Source organism: Buceros rhinoceros, unplaced genomic scaffold (genome assembly GCF_000710305.1).
Source record: "Buceros rhinoceros silvestris isolate BGI_N320 unplaced genomic scaffold, ASM71030v1 scaffold32029, whole genome shotgun sequence".
In the NCBI taxonomy this organism is placed as follows: domain Eukaryota; kingdom Metazoa; phylum Chordata; class Aves; order Bucerotiformes; family Bucerotidae; genus Buceros; species Buceros rhinoceros.
In genome coordinates this window covers 1-10,442 of record NW_010432671.1, presented here as the reverse complement: position 1 = coordinate 10,442, position 10,442 = coordinate 1, and the positions used below count along the sequence as shown (strand labels likewise).

General features: G+C 38.8%; 1 protein-coding gene across 1 annotated transcript; it reads left to right on the top strand.

Annotated features, from left to right (window-relative positions):
• The first annotated feature begins 211 nt into the window (after positions 1 to 211).
• QPCT (glutaminyl-peptide cyclotransferase) lies at positions 212 to 9,533 on the top strand. The gene is made up of 6 exons (XM_010143856.1): positions 212 to 370; positions 2,847 to 3,128; positions 5,571 to 5,747; positions 6,596 to 6,695; positions 7,157 to 7,273; positions 9,388 to 9,533. The coding sequence occupies exons 1-6, from the start codon at positions 296 to 298 to the stop codon at positions 9,531 to 9,533; spliced, it is 897 nt and encodes a 298-aa protein (XP_010142158.1). The 5' UTR covers positions 212 to 295.
• Positions 9,534 to 10,442: the final 909 nt, after the last annotated feature.

The following is a 10,442-nucleotide window of genomic DNA, read 5'->3' as shown; positions in this document are numbered from 1 at the left end:
TTGTTTTTAATATTACTGTATTTTGCATGGAAATCAAAGATACAGAGGCCACAGAACTTTAAAACGTCAATTATTTTGGAGAAAAAATACTCTTTTAAAATTTTTTGTGGCCAGTAAATCAAAGTAACACCATATGTAACATTTACTGTAATTCTGGAGAAAACTGTGGTTAAAAAGGTCCAGTAATCATTATAGCAATCTTTCCTTTTCCTCCGTTCCACAGTATTCTCACCAACCAAGAATTTTACACTCTGACTCTATTCAAAACATTGCAGCAAACACAGATGTCTCTGAAATGTGGGAAAACGATTTGCGCCCTATCCTGATAGAAAGATACTCAGGATCACCAGGAAATTATGTTGTACGACAGGTAAGACAACACTTCCTGAAAACCTCTAAGAACATCTATTGTTTATATTCTGGTAGCGCTTTAGTGACCACTGAATTCTTTTCATTCAGTAGGATGACCTCTCCCATTGTTCAAGTCTAGACTGCATAGAGCCTACATGACACAGATTGCACTTCAGCTGACATTATTTCCCAGGGTTGCATAGCATAATGGAAAAAAAAATTTAAAATCTGCTTTTAAATTTATGTTTCACATCAAAAAGCTTGCCTTAAGTTTGGTACCCAACGTACAACAAAACCATTGTCCTTTTCTTCACATGAGCAAGTTTTTGGTCACTGGTTCAACCCCCCTGGGAACATACATGGGGATAAGATAAATGACAGCACCATGCCCTTTTTTCTGGAGAGGTCCTGTGCTGTTACACCACCCTGTAGTGTTGTTTCAGATGGGTGTAAAAACACGTAAAGGGATCAGAAGGGCCCAAATGGGCAGGCAGATGAAATGGTCCAAGTACCACGCTAGCTCTGCTGGCCCAGGAGCTGCCGTGTGTTAATGCTGAGCTAACATCCAGCCTGCAGCTGGCCCCAAGCTGGTAAAAGCTCCAGCACATTGTACGTGAGACCCAAGGAGTTACCACATTACCGAGCTGCTGCCCTGTCAGCACGTCTGGTCTGCACTCACGGCGTGGGCGTCTTCAGGACCGTGTCCCATACTGGCTCTGGGTTATGTTATCTGAGGAGGAGACTAGAACGGTGGTACAGCTGAGTTTACTAGATGACATTCACAGCATCTCACCAGTCTTTATCTACCCTTTAGGCAGTGACTCAACAGCTCGAAGTTAGCCCTAACTACTGTAAGTTTATTTGCCACTCTGCATCTGGTAGACTGGAAAAATACAGCTTTTGTGTATGCGCATGTGCAAGCGTGCATATAGGTTTAGTATTGTGGTTTCTTTAATGATACCCTGGAAAGCAGCCAGATGAAAGGGGAAAAGAAAGAACAACAAAAAACCATCTGAGCCTAGCCTAGAAAACCACAAATCATGTTCAAAATAGGATCATCCTCTTACAAGGTAACAGCATATATTGAAGTAAAAGCAGCCAGATGAAAGGGGAAAAGAAAGAACAACAAAAAACCATCTGAGCCTAGCCTAGAAAACCACAAATCATGTTCAAAATAGGATCATCCTCTTACAAGGTAACAGCATATATTGAAGTAGACCCCTACCAAAGGAAAAAAAAAAAAAAAAAAAAAAAAAAAAAAGTCCTCTACTGTCAAAGCACAACGCATTTTGAAACAGGTGACATTTCTTTGTTAGACACAGAAAAACCATCAGACTCCTTTAAGGGAGAAGGCTAGTGCAGGTCACGGCTAGTGCACACTGGGACCTCCATTCCGGCTTATATATTCTCCTTAATCCATAAGAGAGGTCCTTTGCTGTGCCTACAGATAATGGATAGAGTGTACAACACCATAAAAGCTTTCAGAAGGTGACCACAAACTAAATGGAAGTTTGCTCTAGCACTAAAATTGATGGTAATGTTTCCAATGACTTCAGTATGAGTAGGACAAGTCTTCAAAGTCTATTTTCTTCTTCCCTTTAGAGGCGTTTCCTAATGTTTATTTAAAGAGAGAGGAATCTGCCTTGAAGAAGTGCTCTAGCGACCCATAAAAATAAGTTGCTCAACAGAGATGGCCCCCTATAATATGAGTAAGCCAGATCTCTGTACTAAGTATAACTGGGGTTGTTAGAGGTATATGCTTCAGGTAGGAAGACACCTAAATTTAATGATCTCTTTTATAGATTCATTGTCTTAATTATCTTTACATGAGCTACACTTACAGGATTTAATTTTTAAAAGATTGTTCCGATATGTTTAATTCTTTCTTTAATTTACAGGAATCACAACATCTCTTATAGCCTTGTAAACAACTTATGTCACTTGAAAAGCAGATTTCTCCTAGAAGCTAAATAGACTAAAAAAACCCACACCAAACAAACACCCAGAATTTTTTTTATACTGCTGTGGCATCTGTGTGTAGTAATTGTCAAAAGAGCCACACCAAGTTCTCTGCAGCCAGTTTTGACATTTAATTTAATGACACAAATGAGTTTACATTTGAAGAGATAAACATTAAAGCTGTCATGGTTATACCTGAAAAAACACTTGCCTGGAAACTTCAGAGATCAAGATCTTAACGTATCATATTAATGGAAAATCATTCATAGCACCTTCAGTCTCCAAAGACACAAGAGAGAGAAATAAAAAAGCAAGTGAGCCAGTCAAAGGCTAAGGTAGTAAAGATGTTGCTTATTTTATAATTTTAATTTTTGCTATAAAATTTACCTTTTAAAAATACCATGAACTTACAGAAATAAGCTTAAGTGCCACTTTTAGTTAGCTAATGACAATTTGTCTGCAAGCAAGCAATATCAATCTGCCTTTTTTTTTTTTTTTTTTTTTTTTTTTTTTTTTTTTTTTTTTTTGAATTGCAGCATATCAAGCACCGTCTTCAAAGATTACAGGCTGGTTGGGAAATTGAAGAAGATACATTTCAGAGATACACACCATTTGGATATCAAACATTTTCAAATATTATCGGCACCCTTGACCCTTCTGCCAAACGCCATCTAGTACTTGCTTGCCACTATGACTCAAAATTCTTTGGACACCAATGGCAGGAGAGAGCGTTTGTAGGGGCAACTGATTCAGCCGTGCCTTGTGCTATGTTATTGGAGCTGGCACGTGCCCTGGATAACAAACTTCAGTTAATCAAGGTAGTTTGCTTGTTTCATTTTCATTTGGTTTTGCATCAGCAATAGGCCTTAAGGTACTTCCATGTTCTCCCATAGCCTGTGTGCCTGATTCTGATCGCTGTGCCGGTAGTAAAATGTCCACTAATTCAAGAAGCACAGAGCAGACATCTGTATCTACTTCTTTAGAGTACATTATCACATTAAAACTTCTTATGCAAAGGGTGGATAGCTAAAAATTATCCAATAAATATATCCTATATAAAAATAACAATTTATATATGAATAATGCGTTCCACTTGGCAAGATACAATCCCACTTTCTACCTAAAAAGCACAGAACCCTACTCAGAGGCTCCTATTCTATGACATCTAGGGTCATTGACAATTTTTGCTGTTTTCTGTACCTTGCTTTTTTAAAATCTCTCAGTTGTGCTCTGAGAGACTGGGAGATGGATGAATCAATTACTGTGCAGGAGAGTTACACTCATGTCCCTCCATCCCATAACGATTTCAAGCTTTTCTTGTTTTCCTTTACCAATTTGAATAGTTTCTTTTTGAAACAAGTGATGGCTGAATACAGGAAAAAAGTCAAACAATAGTATAATATTATCAGTCTGTGCTACCTATGCTATGAAAATCTGCTTCAAAGTGCTCCCATTGCTGGGCACAAAAATCTGTTAATCCTGCAGGTTCTAAAAACTTGTAGGATTACAAACTGGTAGAATCAGAGATTCACGAGTGCCATCTACTGGTTCAGTGTGTACTATTTACAGAGGAATACTCTGAACACTAACAGAGCTTTCCCAGGAAAAATGTCTCAAATGCTTTACAAAGTGTCGGGAATGCACTCTGCTCAGGTATTAAGATTACTGGTCATTTAAGTTTCATTTCAAATAAATCCACCCGGTGCTTTATTTACGGAACAAGCTGCATACTGACTTAAAGACTATAATTTTTCACAAGTAATAGATAATTTTTTTAATTGAATTTTTTCATCATTCAAGATGACAGTATTTGACAAAAAGGCAGTCTAATTGCTTTGCACAGGCTACCATTTGTGCAGTCTGTTAACAAAATATGTTTTGGGATCAGTGTGCTTAATACATTAGCTATGACCTTTTTGCTGAGCTTGTAGTAGCATGTTATGTTTTCAGCCAAGTCTATTTATATTTCGACTTGAAGCTGTGATTTTTATCTTGATGTTTCTCCAGTTATATAGAGTAAGCTTAAAATTAAAAGGCAAAAAAAGCTCTCTACATTATTCACCTGGAAACATGTTAAACACTAATAACAAGACAAATACTACTTTCTAGAATTCAAAAGGCATTAATGCTGTTTCCTCCAGAATGTAATGTGAAACAACTGCTATCAAAAGAGCTCTGTCCTGTGCAAAGGACAAAGGGCAGCAAAGCATTGCCATTAGAGAAATCCATATATCACTGTGAGCCTAATCGATACCATTTCGCCTGTGTGAGCGACATTTTATAGAAATTTTCCACTACTGTTTATACTGGATCAGCTCCAGCTGGCTGGGACTTGTAGTCCATACAGGACGTGACTGTTGCCAGTGACCCCACCTTTTTAACCACACCACGCAATTTCACTTGAACTAGCACTAATTCGTAGAGGGGTTAAAATATTTATAGCAAGCACCAAGACTACACTTCATATATAGCGGAACCAAACTGGGTTTAGCCATGTTGGAGATGATTGGGAAATGCTGCCAGTGCAAATAAGGCTTCAATTCATAAACAGAGAAAGAAAATAGGCTCCTTCTACATGGGAAAGAAATTTCACACAGATGTCTCCTTTGTGACCTTAAATACATTACTCTTCTATATTCTCAGTTTTTACCGCTTTGATATTTTTGGTTGTGAAAGGGATGGGTGTATCTACTGCACTCTGTGGTTTGGTTTTAGGGTAAAGTTGCCTTGGTAGTTGCAAGTCCCCCGAATGGAAAAAAAAAAAAAAAGTCATTCTTCTCATGACTGACTGCTCTTTGACCCTCAAAAGAACCATCAACTTTACAAACACATAATTCACCTCCACTGATGCTCAACTGTAGCAGAGATATTACTCTTGTGGCACTACCAAGTAGTAATTTTAGCACTCACATTAGGTGCTGTTGCTGACACATCTCCTCGTTATTTGCAATGATATTTCTGCTACCTGGTTTTGCAGACCTCTCTCAATATACTCAGCTTATGTCTGCTAAAGTCAGAAATGAAGCTTTTATCCAGATCCAAAATGATACCAGACTGGAGCATTTATCTCACCGTGCTAGCTAAATAATAATGACTGATCACCACCACTCTTACACTGTGAGTTTAACAGCACAAGAAGGTTTGCACAGGGTACCTTGAAAATATACCCCTACTGATGTTGCTTATATGACTACAGCATTTGTCCTTCATTTAATGTTCTGGCTGAAAGCAGTTATGTTACTTTTAACTTCCTCCAACAGACCAGCTCAACATCAAGACCAGATCTTTCACTTCAGCTCATTTTTTTTGATGGTGAAGAAGCCTTTGTCTGGTGGTCCCCTACTGATTCCCTCTATGGATCTCAACACTTAGCTCAAAAAATGGTATCTACGCCACACCCACCTGGTTCAACAACCACAAATCAGCTGCAGGGCATAGTAAGTGGCTTTCATCTCCCTAATGAGCAATAGTAAACCATATTTTTTAAATATTTAATTAGTCATTAGCCAAATTCCCAAGCAACTATGAACTCCGAAGTTAAAGGAAGAAGCAGGCTTGTAGAAATGTTTTGAGATGTGATAGAGTTGCCAAGAGCTTTTCAAGTGAATCTGCTTAAATCTTCTCCATGCAAGCATGAAGAGTCATCACAGAAAAATCGGAATACACTAAATTATCAGAACATAAACTAGGGATACCCACCTTCTTCAAGAGAGATAATTCAAAGCGATTAAGAACACATACATAGTATTGGTCTATGAGCTGATCTCCTCTAGCTCCATGCTAAGCTACAGCAAACTGTTTCCCTTACACTTCTACTAACATTCTGGAAGGGGTGTCTGCTCCCTTCTCCCTAATGCCTTCTAGTTTCCCCACTCACTGCTGAGTCACTTTGCTTCTGTCACTGTATCTTGCAACTCAAAAAACGTCTTTCCCTTGACAGATGTGTGGTTCTCCAGGGAAGAAATGATTTCCTCTTCTTTCTCCCCATCTACCACAGTTTTTCTTTTAAAGGGATAACACACAAACTGCAAACACAGCGCAGCAGTCTGCTTCAGCTTGAGGAACAGAGAAACGGCCTTCTTCCTCCTTGGAAAGACAGTAAAATGCATCAGATTGGATTCAGGTTCTGCTAATGAGTTCTCCTCAAGCACCCTGGTAGAAAAGCCAGAGCTATGAACGACCTAGTCATGACCTATACAGGAACCAAGGGGTTTCATAGCTGCTGCTGCTGCTGTTGATGGTGGTGTAGTAAAGAATTCTGTATTAAAGGCTCTTTCTTCTGTAGGACCTGCTTGTACTACTGGATTTAATTGGTGCACCAAACCCAATCTTTCCCAATTATTTTCCAAACACTATTCGATGGTTTCAGAGGCTTCAAGCAATTGGTAAGGAGAGGGGTAGGGGCTTTTGATGAATTGGAAAAATTAGTGTGCAGTTCCTGAATGTATTCAGTCCTGTAAATCAGATTTTTAGATTAATTTTCTGGTTTACAGTTCTAATATTCAATAATGCAAATGTTAAATTGGTGCATCTTAAACTTATACATACAGATTTTAAAATAATTGAGGAAGATTCTCAGACACTTCAAAGCCATGAAAGATTCTTTAACTGATTGTGACTCTAAAGAACCATTTCACTTCTGTGTTTTAGTTCTCACTTCTGTAAAATGATGGTAATAGCACCAATCTTCAGGTCTTCTAAGTACTAAACAAATGCACAATACAGTCACCAACTCCTTTTTCTTCATTGATGGAAAAACTTCCATGTGAGGAAAAATAATTCAGATTTGTACAGTATGAGGCATGCTGGCACAAGTTGTAATTATCACTTTCATTGTAAATTACAGAGCAAGAGCTACACAACATGGATCTGTTGAAGAATCACCGTGTTGAAAGGCAGTACTTCCAGACTACTTTACATCGAGGCTTGGTTGAAGATGACCACATTCCCTTTTTATTAAGAGGTATTGGAAGCTCTTCTATTTTCAAATATAAGTTCAATAACAAATGCATCATTTAGTGAATGAGCAAGTGCATATGATCCTGTTTCTCAAGCTTATTTGCCCCAACTTGAGGCTTCCGTAATCAACTTTATGCAGGCCAGAAGTCTCAGTTTTGAAACATATACCCAAACAAAAGCAATGAAAAAAACATATCCATCATCATTTTGCACGAGTACAGCTCCAATGGCACAGAGATAACGGAAATTTCTGGCAGCAGTAGTGTCCTACAAAGATAAGTTACTCTGATCCGGTGCGATATCACTACATACCACGCTAGTCAGCTAGTTACATTTCTCAGAGCAGTAAAACACTTAGGGGTCATATCTTCAAAGACTACAAAAATCCCTACAGATATGTTGCCAATGTTACTGTAATGCTTACTATTGCCTGTTTAAATTTGAAGGCACTACCTACTGCAAAACCCCACACACTCAAAATAGACATCCTCATTCCCTAAAGAGAATGGTGATTTCGCAGCTGTCAGCTTGAAAGGTGGCAAAGGTGCATAGAGTAGCCAGCAGAAATAGTAAAGGATACAATAGGCCTGAAATCGCTCCTCGAATTAGGCACATACCTCAAACAGAGTCCCTACCTAAGCGTTTCTCCTGGCAGACACCTATGCCATAGCCTCTGACTTTGTGTTCATTCTTCTCCTTTGGGATGCAGTCAAAGTAAGGGAAAGCAGTTGTATTACTGCTGCCACCTTGTCAAGCTACAAGTCAGTGATTAAAACATTTATCCAAGTTCAAGATGTGGATTTGATGTTCTTTGCAGATCAAACACTCCAAGAGCATCTTCAAAACTAAAGTGGAACAAAGAAGGGTAATAGATACAGTAAATTCTTCTGATTGAAGATTTCCACTGTACAGCAAGGACTACAAGAGTCTTATTGCTAGAAAAGGGTTAACCACAAAGGAATGTAACGTTAGTTCAACAAAGAGGAAGGAGGGGGCTATCTCCATATCCAGCCCCTAATTTTACCATTGCTTAGCTCTGTTACATTACTACTGAGTAACGTAAAGTGCGCACACAGCTCTGGAAGCAGGCACAAGAGCAGCTACACCTCTCTGCTTCTAAGCAGGTGCTCTCCTGACTGACCTATGGTTACTGTCTCCTGCTCGATGGCTCTTCAACTCCTTAAGTCTCATTTTTCACACCAAGGCAGGGCCCGGGTTCAACAAAACCAACACAGCTGTCATCAATGGTCCAGGTGTATCAAAAATCCTACATGGGAGAAGGTGATGGGAAAAACAATCTCACAAAAACAAACTACACCTCAAAACTTTTTCTAATAACACAAATAACACCTAGTGGAGCAAACAGATTCCTTAGTTGTATGCAGCTGAAAAGAGAGGAAAAGCAGTAAAATGGGAAAGAGGCTGGAGAGAAACAATGCTCCTCCCAAAAAGCCACCAGGAAGCAAATGACTGCTGTAACTCCTCTTTTACCTGAAGTTGCAGTATCTATTTAGGTGCCTTGATGTATAAATATATATGCAGTGATACAGATCCTTTCAAGGGGAAATTCTATTATCTGAGGATAATAGTGGTTCTATTTTATAAAGCAAAAATACAGACACCCTATTTTACGATTTATGGAGGGAACTGAAAAATTGCTTCAAAAAGTGCTCAATCTTAACACTCTCACAAGACCATGGTAATCAGTTTTCAGTTTGGGGAGCTACAGTGGTTTCTCTGCCCTTCTGTAGCTCCTAAACACTGCATCAACAACTACGATGTAAAGAATCTCAGAAAAAAAAAAAAAAAAGGCAAGATCACAGTAAAACTACAAACTACAGGTGCTTTCAAAAAAAAGAAAAAAAAAAAGAGCCACACAGAATAATACTCAAAGGAAAGGAAGGTGCCAGTTTTAGGAATCACACAACAAAAATGAATGGGCTGCAGTCACAGGCTTCAAAAAAGGAGAAGGTAAAAGGAAGCTGCAGTGACACATACTCTTCTGTAAAGTAAGTTTATTGAGTAGTTACTCGACTCTATTGCTAAATGGCAACGTATCACTTTGCTTAACAGAACTTCTCCAGTATTCTTCTCCAAATTTCCCTTTCCTCCTTGCAGGGGTTCCAGTTCTACATCTGATTCCATCCCCTTTTCCTGCAGTATGGCATACCATGGAGGACACAGAAGAAAACCTTGACAAAACCACTATCGACAATCTCAGCAAAATCCTGCAAGTGTTTGTACTGGAGTATCTAAACCTGTGATAGACAAAACGGCAGCCATTTGTACTCCATTCTAAATGCTTCACATTTGCTATTTAATTGCATTGGAGAGCTCTAAAGCAAAGCAAAACATGATAGCTCTTGCTAGACTGATTACTGATTCAGCTTTTCCTGGCCCCATGTTCCATGTAGCCAAATAAGGAAGCATTAAATAAGAGTTAGTTTCAGCCGTGAAAGAATTTGATCTTCCATGTCTTAGATCTGAATAAAAAAACCCCCAAGATTTTCCCACATTGTTATCATTGCTTTATGTCACACATTAAGATCCCATGAGGGAATGCCTCTCTACCTAAGTGTTAACTACCGTTTTCACAAGATGTGTCCACTTTTGCATTGGAAATTTATACCACATTATCAATAGAGACAAAAATCACGCTAAAACAAAACTTCTGCTTTGAAGAAGTTAGGTTGAACTAAACAACGTCATCCTGAAATGAGTGGCTACAAGTCCTGACGCACAGAAGGGATTTTTAATCCTCTCTATTCCCTCCCCTCCTCCCCTCCAAGGAGGGCTGCAAAGGCTCTTGTCCACTTACAGCAAGCCACAAGGAAACAGAAATAACCCAAATGTAATTTTCTTCCTGTCATTTGTTGGATACTTTTCAATCCAAGTGCGGTGAGGAGTGATGCTAAGAGGAAATTATGTGGGGATTTCCATTGTGCTTTGACTCCAACACAGGAGAGCAGGTGCTGTGTGGGAGCAACGCCCCAGCATACACCATTCATTCATATAAGAATCATTCCTAATTTGACCCAAAAAACCCCCAAAAACAAAACAAAACACCAACACAAAACCTTGTTCTTAATACAGATAACATCAGAAGTAATTGTGCTAGGAAAGTGATCACTTTATATGAAAACTATATATATAAATATATATACAGTTTTATA

Coding starts and splice junctions, on each gene's coding strand:
- QPCT (XM_010143856.1), top strand. CDS start 296: ATGTGGGAAAACGATTTGCGCCCTATCCTGATAGAAAGATACTCAGGA. Junction 3,129..5,570: donor ACAAACTTCAGTTAATCAAG/GTAGTTTGCTTG, acceptor TTCCTCCAACAG/ACCAGCTCAACATCAAGACC. Junction 7,274..9,387: donor CATTCCCTTTTTATTAAGAG/GTATTGGAAGCT, acceptor TCCTCCTTGCAG/GGGTTCCAGTTCTACATCTG.